The 18355-nt window shown below is 31.5% G+C and overlaps 1 protein-coding gene across 3 annotated transcripts; it reads right to left on the bottom strand.

The window, feature by feature from the left end:
- Window positions 1–6927: 6927 nt before the first annotated feature.
- Window positions 6928–16521, bottom strand: LOC139510247 (transmembrane and ubiquitin-like domain-containing protein 1). 3 transcript variants are annotated; one of them, XM_071296734.1, is made up of 3 exons: window positions 16402–16521; window positions 14990–15841; window positions 6928–10184 (listed from the first exon to the last, which is right to left on the bottom strand). In XM_071296734.1, exons 2-3 carry the CDS (start codon window positions 15826–15828, stop codon window positions 9800–9802), a joined length of 1224 nt encoding a protein of 407 aa, XP_071152835.1. In that variant the 5' UTR covers window positions 15829–15841; window positions 16402–16521; the 3' UTR covers window positions 6928–9799. The 3 variants fall into 3 exon arrangements, with proteins under 3 accessions (XP_071152835.1, XP_071152833.1, XP_071152834.1); XM_071296732.1 differs by having other exon boundaries at window positions 16371–16487; XM_071296733.1 differs by having other exon boundaries at window positions 16346–16464.
- Between the last annotated feature and the right edge of the window lie 1834 nt (window positions 16522–18355).

The raw sequence follows: 18355 nt of genomic DNA, 5'->3' as shown, positions 1-18355 counted from the left end.
ATTTCTTGTGATAATTACCCACAAAAGTTAAAATAGGGCTTTCAATGGTCCATACCGTATTTTATCCTGATGTGGTGTTATATGAATTTTTGAAGATTTTTGAAGAAATTCTACTCAAATATCTGTATGTGTCCGTCTTACATTATACCAAATTTCTCTTGAACAATTGAACTGATTGTTACAAAACTTTACAGTAATGCTTGAAATAATCATTATTTGAAAGGAAAAAAATCCCTTATAGTTTATTTGACATTATCATCTTCCTACAAATAGACAGCCTTAATTTGACTGTTTTGTACTCTTTGATCTGATGTTGTCTCTTTGAACCTTTCCCGATTTCTATTTTCAATTTCATGTACTCAAAATTTATCTGTTTTGTTTTAAAGCAAAATAAGATCTGACATTATCATTGGTATTCTCAAAGAAGTAAAGGTCCAGTAAGGGCCGATTTTTGGCCTCAAATTCAGTTCATTTAAACGAAAGATTTTGGACATTTTTTAAACACTTAAGTGTCTTTTTAAATTGATTCAATTAGTTTATGCGAAAGATTTTAACTGATTTAGTCATTAAAAACACTCCAATTCAAGCTTAAATATGAAAAATCTATCAAATATGCAAAAAAACATCACTTTTCAGATGGTATTTGTCAAAATTGAAAGTGGCCGCATCTGTGTTCATTCTCAACCTTTATATATGTTATGTAATATCATCAAATACAACTTTCATTTCAATATTATGAATAAACTCGAATGTGGCCACTTTCATTTAAGACGGAAACCATCTAAAATGTAACTAAAATGCTAAAATTGTGAAGATTTCAGTAATTTAGCATGACTTTATGATGCTAGTACGCGATATTTGTGCATTGTATTGTCAAAAACAGCCCATATTTATATAGCAGAAGTATTCTACATTTCTATTTAATGGCTAAAAGATTACATTTTCACAATTTTGTAAAACTGCTATATTTTGGGGCCAAAAAGGGGTCTTATTGAACCGACTCCTTTCGTTTTATCTTTCCATCTCAGGCTTTTTGACTGATATGTTTTACACTTAAGTACATTGATCATCATCTCAACATCACTTCATTGTCAAAGAAAACAGCACTAACGAGAATACCTTTGGTTATACAAACAAGAGTATGTTTATTGTTTATATCTCATCTCAGCCCTTTCGATTAGTTTAACACAGATAAAAATACCTTCTTGTTTTAAACCCTAAAAAAATCTATAAATACAAACTGAATTATCTTTTGTGTGACATCATATTTCTGTCAGGTTTTTTTTCTAGTCACTTGATAGTGTTTATTCACTTAATTATCCTAATGATATAATATGATTTTGCATAACCTGTAGCTTAAAGACGAGCTCAGTGATATATCCTTTGTATTGTGTTTATTTAAAAGCTCACTCTATATATTTAATATATTTTGGTATACCGTGGATTCATTTATTTTTTGTGGGTTCTGATTTAAGTGGATTGCAGAAACCTTGCATTTTCCTGGATATGTGATTTTGTTGTTCTGCCAAAGTCTGGATACAACTTTATAGAAAGGAGTAGGTCCGGTAAGGACCAATTTTGGCCTCAAATTTCAGGTTCATCTGAAGAAAGATTTTGACCACTTTTTAAACACTTAAGTGTCTATTTCATTTGAATCAATTAGTTTATGTGAAAGATTTTAACTGATTTAGTCTTTCAAAACCATCCGATTCAAGCTCAAATGTGTGAAATCTGCCAAATATGCCGAAAAATGTCAATTTTCAGATGGTTTTTGTCAAAAACGAAAGTGGCCGCATCCGTGTTCATCCTCAACCTTTATATATGTTATGTATTATCATAAAATACAACTTACATTTTAATATTAAGGATGAACACGAATGCGGCCACTTTCGTTTTACACGAAAACCGTCCAAAATTTAACTAAATTGCTAGAATTGTGAAGATTTCAGTAATTTAGCATGACTTTATGGTGCTAGTACCCGATATATGTGCATTGTATTGTCAAAAACAGCTCATATTTATGTAGCAGAAGCATTCTACTGTCCAATGAATAACTAAAAGTTAACATTTTAACAATTTTGTAAAACTGCTATATTTTGGGGCCAAAAAGGGGTCTTACTAGACCTACTCCTTTGTATTTCATTGGCCTGTACCAAGGAAACCAACAAAAGTTTGTAGCCAAGGAATAATAATGAATCCACGGTATGCCAAAAAAATATCTTTTCTACTATCCACCATAATTAGAGTTTTTAGATTGGGAAAAATATTTTAAAATGCACTATGGACCTGGAAACAAATTAATTTATTATTTATATTTTTTCTTTTTTCTTTTCAGGTATGAACGTTTTACATGTAACACAATAATAAAAAAAAAAAGATAAAAAGATAAGATCCTCAATCTGAGGATACTCTTAGAATTGGAAGTTTTTTTAATATGTTATAAATATGTAGTTATTTATATATTTTTTAACAAATTTTGTTGCAAAATATTTATTTATTATTTTTATAAATTATTAGGTATAGGATGAGGTATTACATAACAGTTCTATTGTTTGAAAAATGCCTAAGCTCATTTCAACTTCCTATTGAGGTGTTATTGGACTATTATATTTCTTTATATTGTACTCTTTTTACATGTTAGACAGAAAATAAAACAATGTAAAATTATAAATCTTGTTAGAACATATTAAAGAGAAATAAATTAATTTATTTGAAAAAAGGTCCAGACTTATTTGGTTCAAATTTGTATTGCATGTACCTGTGTCAAAAACCTAAACCTAAACCTAAACCAAGAAAACTAAGCATTGACTAATGAAGCATGAAAATAAGGTCAAGGTCAAATGAACCATGCCTGCAGGCAGACATGTTCAGCTTTCAATTCTTCAATACAACAAATATAGTTGACCTATTGCTTGTAGTTTAAGAAAATTAGAGCAAAACACAAAAACTTAACACTGAACAATGAACAGTAAAAATGAGGTCAATGTAAAATGAAACCTGTAAGATTGACATGTACATCACCAAATATAGTTGACCTATTGCATATAATATTAGAAAAAAGACCAAAACTCAAAAACTTAACTTTGACCACTGAACCATGAAAATGAGGTCAAGGTCAGATGACACCTGCCAGCTAGACATGTACACCCTACAATCATTTCATATACCAAATAAAGTAGACCTATTGCATACAGTATATATTAGGAAAACAGACCAAAACACAAAAACTTAACTATAACCACTGAAACATGAAAATTAAGTCAAAGTCAGATGACACCTGCCAGCTGGACATGTTCACCTTACAGTTCCTCCATATATCAAATAAGCTAGACCTAGTGCTTATAGTATCTAAGATATGGACTTGACCACTAAAACTAAACCTTGTTCACTGAATCATATAAGGGGATGAAGGTCATTTGAAAATTGTCTTGACAGGCATGAGGACCTTGCAAGGTAGGCACATACCAACTATAGTTATCCTATTTCTCATAATAAGAGAGAAATTAACATTATAAAAAATCTTTTTCAAGTAGTCACTGAACCATGGAAATGAGTTCAAGGACAATGGACATGGGACAGACAGAAACTTTACAACATAAGGCATCTATATACAGAGTATGAAACATCCAGTTATTCCACCTTTTAAAATATAAAGCTTTTAAAAAGTTAACTAACACAGCCGTTACCGCAAGATCACTGTCACAAAAGTTGCAGGCTCAACAAAAATCAGCAATTTTTCAATTTGTAAAGTGGCATAACTCTAGATCAATAAAAGGGACACACTTGATGTGTATATTGTGATAATTAGCATTGTGTACAAGTTTCATAGCATTTGGTAGAGGCAAACTGAAGTTCAAAGAATGAAAACAATAATGCAGCAATTTATTAATTTGTCAAGGGGCATAACTCTAGAACAGTTCAAATTCAAACTTGATCTGATCTGTACAGATGTACAGACGGACAGTAAAACTTATTGCCCTCTTTGAGACATAAATATAGTTAACCTTTTTGAAACTGTATTTATTTGTGAACATTCAACTTTGATCAATAAAAACATGAAAATGAGGTCATGGTATTCTTCAATCTGAATTTCCTATCAAATGTCAGTGGCTTTCTCCTGACATCTCAGTTTCTTCACCAATAAAAATTTGTAAGGGTTCCGCGGAACCCAGTGTCTCGCCTACTTTTGCTGTAAATCGCAGGCTCAACAAAACTGAGGAAAAAAGTCAATAAAAATATTCCTCTTGATACTATCTTATGATTGTGAGAAGCTAATCTGTCCAATTTTGGTAAAAATCTATGATAGTTTAATGAATATAATAAATGTTTTGAAAACTTTAACTGCAGACTGTATGTAAGGTAAACTGGAAGAAAATTAAAGTCCATTTAAAAGAAAAATACAGAAAAAATGGAGTTCTGTTTTTACAAAATTTACTTCTGGATACTATCTAATGATCATAAATAAGCTTCTGTCAAAGATTGGTACAAACCCAGGATAGTTTAAGAAAGTTATTAAAATTCTAAAAACTTTAACCACAGAGTGAATGTAATGTTACCCAGCAGAAAAACTAAGTCCATTTATAAGTAAAATACGGAAAAATGAATTCATTTTTTTACAAAATTTACTTCTGGATACTATCTTATGATCATAAACAAGCTTCTGTCAAAGTTTGATACAAACCCAGGATAGTTTAAGGAAGTTATTAAAATTCTAAAAACTTTAACCACAGAGTAAATGTTATGTTTCCCCGTAGAAAAAACTAAGTCCATTTATAAGTGAAAAACGGAAAAATGCATTTATTTTTTTACAAAATTTACTTCTGGATACTATCTTATGATCATAAACAAACTTCTGTCAAAGTTTGGTACAAACCCAGGATAGTTTGAGAAAGTTATTAAAATTTCAAAAACTTTAACCACAGAGTGAATGTTATGTTTCCCCGCAGAAAAACTAAGTCCATTTATAAGTAAAATACGGAAAAAATGGAATTTTATTTTTACAAAATTTACTTCTGGATACTATCTAATGATCATAAAGAAGCTTCTGTCCAAGTTTGGTAGAAATACAGTATAGTTTAAGAAAGTTATTAAAATTTAAAAAACTTTAACCACAGAGTGAATATTTGTGGACGCCGCCGACGACGACGCCGACGCCGACGGAATGTAGGATCGCTTAGTCTCGCTTTTTCGACTAAAGTCGAAGGCTCGACAAAAACTGACTGCCACGATATAACCAATAGTACTTAAAGTAGATTATAGCTCAATCAATCAACCAATCAATCAATCAATCGTTTATCTGAAGTACAAAGCTTCTACCTGTAGCCACAACTATTTCCTCTACTTCAATATTGACATAACCGATTATGTTGATTTTTTTACTTGCAATTTTAAGTGAAGAGTGCCACTTGCGGAGCAGAAACTGCTTTAACTCTTCTTGAGCTGATAATAGAAAATCATTACTTTTGATTTGATTCTTTTTGCTTAAATTTTGAGTTTTCTGTGTAATGTTTTGTGGACTTTTGTTTGTCTTTTCAATGTTTTTTTATTGGTTATGGTGTTCTCAGTTCTTGACTTAGGGTTTGTGATTGCCAACATAGTATCTTCTAACCTCATAAAACAAACAAAGTAAATGGATAGTCTCAATGTGTAACAGACTAAATTCCTAACCTTGAATAAGACAAGCAAAAGGACTTACTTAATGATAATATTTTGTGTGTTTTTAATGCAGTTCTTGAACTGGTTATGTGATTTTCACATATTCATTTTTTTGCTTTTGTGCAATACACTTTGCTGTTGCAAATTGACCCCTCCCACAAAAAAAGATGTTTACCCTCCCACCCTTTGTTTTGCATATTTGAATAAATATTCTTTTGAATATCTGAAATCTTTAGAACAGCATTTTTAAAATAGTAATTTCTAAAAATAAAATTGACAGTTAATCACATAGACAATACAACATGTCTTTATACATAATTTAAAAGCAGTGTGAGAGAGGTAATTCAAAATGTTGTGTTTGAAATACCTCCCTTACACTGCTTTTAAATTATGTTTTGTACTATAGTAATTGTCCATTAACCAGGACATCCTTGTTTTCCCCCTTTTTTGCCTCTAATTCCTTAATGATTTGAGCCATATTAACTCCAAAAGCCAATTATTACCATCATTGTGTGTTATGGAAACTTGTGGTATAATTTCAGAGAGCTCTATACACCATTCCACAAGTTACTTTCTGGAAACTAGAAAAATGCTAATTTGGGCACTAATTCCTAAACTATTGGGACCATAACCCCCAAAATCAATCAAAACCATCCTTTTGTGGTCATAAACCTTGTGTTTAAATTTCATAAATTTCTATTAACTTATACTAAAGGTATTGTGTGAATACCAAATGTCTTCGGACAACAACAACGTGATACCAATATTTGATCCCAAAATTTTCTGTGATTGTATAATTAGGATTTATGTGTCTGGCATTATTTGTTGTTTGCATAATTTCATATTCAGGAAAAAAATAATCTAAATCAAGACATTGGAACAAGAAGAAAGAGTGCAATGCTATAAATGCCACTGAAAGAAGACAGTCCTGTACATTTTGAGGCCTCAGTGGTCAAGTGGTCTAAGAAGTTCTACTAGTGCTGGTGCACTTGGACTCCAATCTTAATTGACTAGGATTGTCAGTTTTCCTATCGAAAGTCAATGGTTTTCTTTTGGGACTCCGCCATCCTCCACCAATAAAAACTGGCCACTACGAAATAGTCCAAAATAAATGGATAAAAGTGTTGTTAAAACACCAACAATCAATCCACCTATCTTTTTCATTTCTAGACATTGTGTGATTTCAGGGTTATAAAAGACATTCAATTGTTTTATATGTTCATAAATACACAGCAATATCTTATCATGCATGGTAAAATAAAGAAAAAGTAATTACAAGAACATGTAATTTATTTATATATATCATATTCAACAAAAACATAATAAATAGTATCACATTCCAGGTGAAAATCAGTTTGGAAATATAAAAAAACTTATAACACTGAATCTTATACTAAAGTTAAAAAAAACTATTTGTTGAAATCTGAAAAAAATCATTTTTGATGTAGAAAAAATTACCACCCATACCTCAATATCACATTACCTCACAGATGACGATAAAAAAGTAAAGTCATCTCGTTTGGTTTAATCATCTTTTTGGCATGTACATTAAAGAATTTAGATGATTGCTTGTAAAAAAATTTAATCAAGCCTTGACGCCTGCAGAGTGAGGGTCTCAACCTACAAATTTGGAACAAACATCTTGCTGGGGTTTGAAACCCACCACCCCATATACTGATTTATGTAAAAGTCCCCCTTACCCATTCATAAATTCATAAAATAATAGATGTCAAGAGATGAAAAATGAAGGATGGACTTCAAAATCAAGAGAGATGTTGAAAAACAGGAGCTCCAGTACTAGTCTTGATTATGTTTTGGTGTGTCCAGTAAGTAAGTACTACAGGAATTTATACCACATTTGACAACAATATTGCTTAAAACTCAAGGGTGCAAGTTCAAATCTATGGCCAGAGTATTAAATTTCTGATTTTTTCAACTAGGAGTAATGCAAATCAGTAGTGGAACTCAGTTTTAAAAAAACATCTGACTTGCTTTTACACCATTTTATGAAAATTCTAATACAACCTTAATTTAAAGAATTGTGGAAATAACTCAATTATTGTCCTTTGTTATATTGATTACCCTTTGAATATACAAACTGTTTTAGATATATATTCTATCAGTCAGATAGTTGGAGAGTGTACAAGGTTTAGGATATACTGTAAATTCAAAGATTATTGCATGCATTTATTATTGTTTTTGCAGAATGGACAAAAATGTGAGATTGCAATTTGTGGAAAGGCTGCATACAGATATTTGAGTACAAGTTCTTATCATTGCGTTTCTCACCCAGTCGCATTATTCGCAATAATTAAAACCTCACAATTATTTCTGAATTTACAATAATGTTTATCTTAATTTAGGTATTTAATTATAACCTCAATTAGCAGAACAAGATAGAAAAGTTATATGCATAAAAAACCTATTGTTTTTTTTTTATAAATTCTGCATACAAAAGAACAATTTGAACTTTAATTGAAAATCTAAAAATAATAATAACCAGGGGCAGATCCAGCCATTTTTAAAAAGGAGGTACCCAACACATGATAAAGAGGTGGTTCCAACCATATTTCTCCATTCAAATGCATTGATTGTCCAAAAAATGGGGGTTCCAACTCACTAACTCCCCCCTTTTCTTGATACGCCATTGATATATTGCAAAAAGAATTACAAATGCTTATAATGCAATTATTAGCACACATAATAAAGTGTTGGAATTTTTCAAACCACCATGTCTGGAATATATATATATATATGTGTGGCGAAAAACAAATTTGTTATTTTCATAAGTTTATTTAGGTATTGTGCAATATATACTTTTACATAGTCTGGGGAAAAAAGTGTAAAAATGTTACAACAGTCATCACTTTTTGTCAGCATCATTAGTTAGGTAAGGGAATTTTTCACTTGAATGATTTGTACAACCAAAAAAAAAGTATTCTAGGGTTTTTTTCTGCTCTTTTGTCAGTTTTTACTCTTAAACATATTCCCTTATTTCATTCTCTATTCTATATAAATTGTCAAATTGACAGCAAACTATATTTTCTATATTTTGAACTTTACCTTTGTTGAACTTCGAGAGGGCAGCTAGTACGAATGAAATTGATGTATTCTTATAATGAATGGCACTGTAATGCTTGTTTGACTCAACTCAATTACCCTAATTAGTTAAAGAGTTCATAAGAAACAACAAAGAAAATAATTGAGTGCATATTTCCAATTTGAAAGACAATTGAACAGCTGAAAGATAAAAGTAAAAATCGACAATATGGAATTTGACCTCTATTTTCAAAATCAGTAACAACATATTAACATTTGAAAAGCATGGGTTGAACAGCGCATAAGATATTCCATGAAAATGACAAGAAGTGCCTTTCTACCATTCCAAGGACCATGACTCCTGCATGAACAGCAAAATTAATAATCTTAAATATTAAATTTGGACTATGTTTTGTCATCAGTAACAACATATTAAAACTTGTAAAGCATTGATTAAAACAGTTATTGCATGAAAATTGCTGGCATCTGTCCACTGCCCACCATTCATATTTCTACATTCTAATAACTGCATGCATTAAAAAAATTGGTGAGCCTTAATATATTTTGTATAGATAAAACCAAAAATTTCTGTTACAATAACATAACATACAATTATTACATGAATTTGACAGACAACTTTATAAGGAATCTTGCTTAAATGTGGAATTTCGAATTCTGAAACTTTCCAGATTGTTTAAAAATTAAAAGCAGGGTTCTCAAACAAACAATATGATGAAAATAGCTTTATTGTAAAAAGAAGGTGACACTTAAGCAAATTTTTTTTTTCTCCAGGAATAAGACTACATTTTTGTAAGTAGATGGTGAAGTTTCCAGTCACCAGCACAAGTTTGAGAACCCTGAATAGAAATATACCGTAATTTCAGAAATTATATCATGCACTTATTATTGGGATTTTGTCATTTTAGACTGTATGAATGCAATTTTCATTTTTTTGCGATATTGAGAAAAATACTGTTTAATTTAAATAAAAAACATTCAAAATGCGAGTTTAAATTACAGCAATTATAACCCTGTTGCATATTTCCAATAATAAAAAAACATTGCAATAATTTCTGAATTTAAAGTAGATAGAATCCTATAAAGTTTAATCCACATTGGCATGATGGTGTCCCCTTCTTCTATTCTCCATCATTGCCAACAAAGCTGCTATATAAAGCAAAGACATGCCTATCAGGCATACAGTTGATGTCCCCGAAAAAAATTGACGATATTCAAATCTTAGGTACCACATAAAGCATAAAATGATTCCAAAACACGGAAGCATTAGCATACCAACATCAAATCCTTCATCTTCATTCTGTACACCAGACGTAGTATTTTGGCGATTAACTTGAGTTATAAGACAATGTATTACACTATTGTCAACAATATTGTAGGCTTGTAGTGTGTTAGCATCATTCCTTAGATCCTGACCATTGAAAATGAATCGAACAAGTTTATCTGCTTCAAGCTCCTCTGCAAAATGTGCCCTGAAATGAATAAAATGAAAAGATTATGAAATACAGTATGTTCATAAAAGGAATGCATGATTTCTCATATTTATCACATTTCTAATTTTTCTTTAATTCAAAACTTCATTAACTTGAAGAAATTGGCCTTCCATTTATTCTCACTGGTAGTTTTTTTTTTTGTTTCCTGTCTTCTATATATGTATTTAAGAATTGAATGCTTCTTTTTGTAACTTCACTTGGGTGTAAAAGCGTTGACTGAAGTACATTTTGTATGAAGCGTGGAAGTGCTTCATCCTAAAAATGTGTGCACGGTCAACGCTTTTACAACCCTATGAAGTTAAGCATTCAATACTTATAATTACATTTTTTAGCTAGGATGATGAAAACATGATTTTTATCAAGATTTTATTTAATTTACCTGTGCATTTTATTGTGGGACTACCTTGTGTCATCATGAATAATAAATTTTATTGTGAAATGTAGTTGGTTAAGGAATAACGCGAGCTTATAGTGTAGCCAATCAGAATAACACATAATAATGAAACATACATCTAATTATATACATGTAACCATGATTATAGTCAAATTTGATTCATATTTTGTAACACATTTTAGTTCAATTTTTTTTTTCTTCGATCAGCGCAATGACTTTCTATTTTTGGTTCCCCAGGGCTTTGTAAAGCTTAGCTTACATTTTCTAATATATATATGATATATCAATTTTACTCATTTTGAAGGCTGTGCCATGACAAATATTATGTCTAAGTTGTTTTAAATACATCTTTGACCTTAGAGCTATGGTGGTTACATGCTTTGTAGTTGTGAACTTGTCTCATTGAGATTGAGTACAGCATCTTTTTATTTTTATACCAGCCAAGATATTGTTGCAACAGCTCTATTCCATGTGTCATTGGCGGATCCAAGGGGGTTCCGGGGGTTGGAACCCCCTCTTTTTATTTCAATGGGAGCGTATAGTTGGAACCCCCCTTTACTCTGGGTTGGGAACCTCCCCCCCCCCCCTTTTAAAATGGCTGGATCCGCCCCTGTGTGTACATTGTTGTACATGTAAACAAAGTTTAATTTTGGACCCTGATTTGGACCAACTTGAAAACTGGGTTCATAATCAACCAGATGCTCCGCAGGGCGCAGCTTTATACGACCGCAGAGGTTGAACCCTGAACGGTTGGGGCAAATATGGACACAACATTCAAGCTGGATTCAGCTCTAAATTTGGATTGTGATTAAATAGTTGACACAGCATAAGTTTCTGACACATAATGAATGTGGTCTAATGAACTTAACATTTTTGTTTTGCCTTTGAGCAATTCACTATGCTGTTGAATATTAATCCTCTCAAAAATATGTTTGAAGAAATTATCTTTTTATTTATGAAATCTGAAATGAGAAAAATTGACCCCCCCCCCCCCCCCAATTTTTTCTTATTCCAAAACTGATCTCAATTCAAATTTCTAATGGAGTTTGCAACAAAAACTACTCATTTAAATACATCATCATAAAATATTAAAATGTAAAAAAAGTGCTTGTTATTACTGAATGGTAAAGATTGTTTTAATTTATCAGTTGGTAGTAAAAGTGAATATACATTGTATATTGTATAAAACAATGATTTAAGTTCAACTACTATTCTGGACAAAGAAAGATAACTCAAAAAAAATTTGAAAATTTCTTGCTATTGCGCAATATTGTGCAATTATATATTTCTTGCTATTGCGCAATACTGTGCAAATTGAAAATACTTGCTATTGCACAATACTGTGCAATTGCAGATTTCTTGCTATTGCGCAATACTGTGCAATGGAAAATTTCTTGCTATTGCACAATACTGTGCAATTGAAGAATACTTAGATTTCTTGCTTTAGCTGAATACTGTGCAATTGAAAATGTCTTGCTATTGCACAATACTTAATATAATAATTTTGGATCCTGATTTGGACCAACTTGAAAACTGGGCCCATAATCAAAAATCTAAGTACATGTTTAGATTCAGCATATCAAAGAAGCCCAAGAATTCAATTTTTGTTAAAATCAAACCAAGTTTAATTTTGGACCCTTTGGACTTTAATGTAGACCAATTTGAAAACGGGACCAAAAATTAAGAATCTACATACACAGTTAGATTCGGCATATCAAAGAACCCCAATTATTCAATTTTTGATGAAATCAAACAAAGTTTAATTTTGGACCCTTTGGGCCCCTTATTCCTAAACTGTGAGGACCAAAACTCCCAAAATCAATACCAACCCTTCTTTTATGGTCATAAACCTTGTGTTAAAATTTCATAGATTTTTATTTACTTATACTAAAGTTATGGTGCGAAAACCAACAAAATGCTTATTTGGGCCCCTTTTTGGCCCCTAATTCCTAAACTGTTCGGACCTCAACTCCCAAAATCAATCCCAACCTTCCTTTTGTGGTCATAAACCTTGTGTTTGAATTTCACTGATTTCTATTTACTTATACTAAAGTTATTGTGCGAAAACCAAGAATAATGCTTATTTGGGCCCTATTTTGGCCCCTAATTCCTAAAATCTTGGAACCAAAACTACCAAAATCAATCCCAACCTTCCTTTTGTGGTCATTAACCTTGTGTCAAAATTTCATAGATTTCTATTCACTTAAACTAAAGTTATAGTGCAAAAACCAAGAAAATGCTTATTTGGGCCCGTTTTGGCCCCTAATTCCTAAAATATTGGGACCAAAACTCCCAAAATCAATCCCAACCTTCCTTTTGTGGTCATAATCCTTGTGTCAAAATTTCATAGATTTCTATTCACTTTTACTAAAGTTAGAGTGCGAAAACTAAAAGTATTCGGATGACGACGACGCCAACGTGATAGCAATATACGACGAAAAATTCAAATTTTTGCGGTCGTATAAAAATCTAAGTACATGTTTAGATTCAGCATATCAAAGAACTCCATGAATTCAATTTTTGTTAAAATCAAACTAAGTTTAATTTTGGACCCTTTGGACCTTAATGTAGACCCTTTGAGCCCCTAATTCCTAAACTGTTGGGACCAAAACTCCCAAAACCAATCTCAACCTTCCTTTTATGGTCATAAACCTTGTGTTTAAATTTCATTGATTTCTATTTTCTTATACTAAAGTCATGGTGCGAAAACCAAGAAAAATGCTTATTTGGGCCCCTTTTTGGCCCCTTATTCCTAAACTGTTGGGAGAAAAACTCCCAAAATCAATCCCAACCTTCGTTTTGTGTTCATAAACCTTGTGTTTAAATTTGATAGATTTCTTTTCTTATACTAAAGTTATTGTGCGAAAACCAAGAAAAATGCTTATTTGGGCCCTTTTTTGGCCCCTAATTCCTAAACTGATGGGACCAAAACTCCCCAAATCAATCCCAACCTTCCTTTTGTGGTCATAAACCTTGCAGTCTTCACGATGAACTTTAAAATCTACAGGCCCCGATCTCAAATTTCTGATTTTTTTTATTATATTCTGTTGGCCTGCAGAGACAATTTTCACAGGCGCGAGAGCAATTTTACAAGCCTGGGCTGCTGGGCCTCTGGCAGAGCATGAAGACTGACCTTGTTTTTAAATTTCATAGATTTCTATTTACTTAAACTAAAGTTATAGTGCGAAAACCAATGTGTTTTCGGACGACGACGACGACAACGACATACCAATATACCGCATTTTTTGTGGTTGTATAAACATGATAAAAATGATAAGTCTTAATTTGGAAAACAAACATTTTCACATCTTGACTTCATTTTACACACTTTAATATTAGTCTGATATTTTGTGTATTGGAATGTAAGTGCAACAGAACCAAACAAGTTATAAAATTAATACAAATTAATATATATATATACAAAGGTAAGTTCATACAATTGAAAAATAATTTGTAAATGTCATGACCTACGCATTGAAAAATTTTGATAGTTTGAACTTTCATTGTATTGCTATGATAGTTTTACCATGGGTACTAACTATATTTGTCAATACCTACAAGGAACAAAGTTACATCTACATGTATGAGTGAGTTTTTTGGGTTTTTTTTCATTTTTTTATTGACATCTGTACATTTGTTAGTAATGAATGAGGTTTTATATGTTGCTGTGTTACATGTTTGTACATGAATTAGGCTGTTAGTATTCTCTTTTCATTTTTTTTTACATTTGTCATTTGAAGTAATGAATGAGGTTTTATATGTTGCTGTGTTACATGTTTGTACATGAATTAGGCTATTAGTATTCTCTTTTCATTTTTTTTTACATTTGTCATTTGAGAACCTTTACAAGTGTGATAGCTGACTGTGGAATGAGTTTTACTCATTGTTGAAGGCCATATAGTGACCTATATTTGTTAATTGATGAGTCATTTGGTCTATTGATGAGAGTGCTCTCATAAATTTGCAATCATAATGATTATGCTAAAAGTCTTATATAGAACTACAATTCAGCTGGAGTTTAAATTGTTCAATAAATTAGAAATACAAACTGTTCTACAGTGACATGTACATTATTTTGGATAATTTTCAGTTCTTCAAAGTTGATTACAGTACTATATAAAGTATGTATTGAAAATTATAAACAGAGTAAGCAACAAGGGTGTTAACATATTTGCACTTTTGATATTAAGCTGAATTTTATCTACAAATAACTTTAGATCTGCTCTAAATAACCTTTTGATGTCAAGTAACAGTGAGTCACTTTTTAATTATGATCTAAATTGGTTAAAAAACTTGTGATGTCATATTTTACAACAACTTGTGTGATTTAAAGTAATGGCAGACAAATATGCATACAAGTGTAAATATGTGTATTATATATATGTCATACCTTCTAAACTGTTCAATTGTATCCTCTAAAGATGCTTCAACATTTCTCTGAGTGTCATTTAGGTATTTCAGTCGTATCCGAACTCTATCACTCTGACTAGAATTAGTTTCCGATTCAGAGGAAACATTTATTTCAGCACTGTTCAAATTTTCAGTTTCATTTTTAACAGACTCAGTTGTTTTATTGGATTCATTGTTTTGTAAATTTGATGGAAGTTCATTGTTTGATGAATTTGATGGGTTTCTGTCATTTATAACAATGGTCTCTGATTCATGATTTTTATTTTCTTTTTTTGTCTCTATAACTTGATTTTTATCAGAAAAGAATGCAACCCTTCTACGTCTCAGTTCAGTTTCTGTTGTAGGCAAGTCATCACTATCTTCATTTCTGTCCTCTAACACCCTATCTTCCCCTGATTCTTCTGTAATCACATTTTCGTTAGATGATTCTTTTTTGTCTTTTGTCTTTGATACATCATCTGTTTGAACTGGAATTTGACTTACTGCTCCTGTCACTTGTTCGTTTACACTATCAACAGAGGAGGACCTACTGGCATTGTCAGTCTCCTCCTGAATGGATGTGTCCCCTGTTGATTCCTCACTAGAGGTAGAACTTACAGCAGAACTATCACTTGCTTCAACACTGTTAGTCTGTTGCGCATTTCTATTCTGTCTTCTTGTGAAGTCTATTACAATGATACTAAAGAAAGGTAGTTCTTGAATATTTGTTGAAAACCATGCAATACAGAGAAGTAGAAATATTAGAAAAATGGTAAAAACAACAGTAACTTCATCTCCTATCCCTTCAATAAGTGGCATATCTGTGTACAGGTGGTACATACACTTTGAGTACCTGAAAATAAATCAGAAATCTAAATTAATAACACCAATGATTATCTTTGGTTAAATATCTCATTTCTCTGTCATCTTTTATTTATAAAAACATTAACGGTACAAATTTTCCTGCACCAGATGCTTATTTCGACAATGTAACTTTCATAGACTTGGGACAATTTAGAGCTTGACATATACATTTGTAATGTGGACATCTGTATTCATTTGGTTGTGAGAAGCGATCAAGATGTAGACTGTACGTACATTGGTTGCTTTTGTCATTGGGTAGATGTCTCATTGATGAATACTGGTATTCACCAACTACAGGAGATCCAAATCGTATAATGAATGTCAAAACAATTTGTATATCAGCCTATCCCTGTTGGAAATTTTCATCATTGGACAAGATCATCAGATATGAAAATATAACTTTTTAACAAGTGTAAATTAATGTGGGTCAAGGGGGACTGTTTCTTTTTTAGAAGATATTGGAACAAGTGTACAAACTACTTTGTGGATTGACCTATTTCTTTAAAAATATTCGCTACCAGTTTGTTTACTGTTTTCGTAAATATTGACCAACAAATCGCTTCGTCTTCATCGACACCTGTCAAACACAACGCCACCTATAGTTTATCAATCTGGCTTAAATTATTTTTTCCTATGAGCAAAGGCAATAAAGGAGAAACAAAAAGGAAACCAGATGGCAACAATAAATTCATTGTCGGTATACGGAGAAAGACCCAAATTTTACGGAAACCGTGCATCCGCAAAATTAATGAAATATTTTATGTATAATTTTACTAAAAAATGCAATACATCATTTTGACCTTACAACAAAGCCTATACTATTATATGGGTGTGAAATTTGGGGATATTTTAATCCCTTTACTGCACATTTATAAAAAAGAAAACTTATCGGTGGATACAATCTACTCTAGGATACTTTGTGAAAAACTTCATACTAAATTCTGAAAATATATTTTAGGTATAGAAAAAGTACAAACTTTGCAGTTTTGTCTTAATTATGACGTTTTCCTCTGCATTATGACATAGTCAAACATGTTTTAAGATATTTGCATCGTTTTTAAGGTATTTGCATCATTTCCTTTGTTAAAGGGCGCATATGATTGTTCTAAACTTGCTATTTGCAAGGACGTATAACTAACATACGTCCTTGCTATTTGTAACAAAAAAAAAAAAAAACTCTTGGTATGGATCAATTAATATTTTAAGGGAAAATATGTCAGGCATATAAAACCACATACCAGAAAAATATTCAACATTTAAGATCATTTAAATTACACTGGGGTCTGATTGTTAAGGGATACTATACTGCATTGTTGAAAAACAGCTAGATATACATACCTTCATGATTTGATTGATATAAAAATTAACAAGTATGATTTAAGATCACAGGAAACAGCAGTACTCCCAAGAGTTCGAACTACTAAGTATGGCTTAAGATCGTTTCGCTATAATGCTACACAAATCTGGAATGAGCTACCGAACCATTGTCGAATGGAAACATCTTTGGACCAATTCAAAAAATTGGTACAAACATGGGATCCAAGTAACAGCTCATGCCAGTGCAGTGCATGCATAATTGTAGTGTTTATGCCTGTTTTATTTTTACTTTTATTTTTTGTGTGATTATATGATTTGTGCAATCTTATTATTAACTTGTGCTATGTTTTAAGTGTACTATATGCTTTTAACTTATATATGTCATTTATGGTATTTTACTATGCATTATATGTTTAAAATTGTGTTGTTTTAATGACTTTTGTATGTGTGTATTGTATTGTGTGTGTGTGTGTGTGTATTGTATTTTGTTATTAAGTCGATTTGAAAAGCTCACTAGAGCTTGTGTTATGTAGTTTATTGAATATCGACTCTAAATAAAACTTTGAAAAAAAAAACGACTTTGGTTTTGAAAATTATTTGTTGATAATGCGACTTTTTGAGCAAAGGAAATGTATTACTAGATTAAGAATATCTGCTCACAAAGTTGCAAATAGTGAATCTGGCAGATACCAGGGTTCTCTCCGACAAAATCGAATTTGTCTCAGGTGCACCTCGAGTGAGGTTGAGGTTAAATTTTTTATTTAAATGTGACATCCATTTATTAAAAAGAGAGGAATTGATGCACTATATATTAAAATCATGCCCAAACTTTCAATATTTACTACATACTTATAACAAATCAATTTGGATAATGAATAATGAGGATTCCAATGTACTATTTGCATTTTATAAATATAAGTTATAAAAATTGAAGAATCGAAAGAAAAACATAATCTGCAATAACTAATTTCAATTTAACTCTTGACTTTGATATGATTGGGTACCCCGTTAACGGCCCGCAGAGACCCATAAGAGTAATTTCAAATTCCGAGTCTAGCACCGTCCCTTGCTGAGCCTTGCTGGCTGGACACAGAATCTATAATATTAAAAATAAGTTTTTTAAAATATATTTTAAATAATTTAGGAGTTTGACTCATCTGCACTAAGTACAAGTAGGGGGTTCCCT

The sequence above is a fragment of the Mytilus edulis genome, chromosome 2 (assembly GCF_963676685.1).
Source record: "Mytilus edulis chromosome 2, xbMytEdul2.2, whole genome shotgun sequence".
Classification (NCBI taxonomy): Eukaryota; Metazoa; Mollusca; class Bivalvia; order Mytilida; family Mytilidae; genus Mytilus; species Mytilus edulis.
The sequence above is the reverse complement of the archived record's forward strand: the minus strand, read 5'-3'. Positions and strand labels throughout refer to the sequence as shown.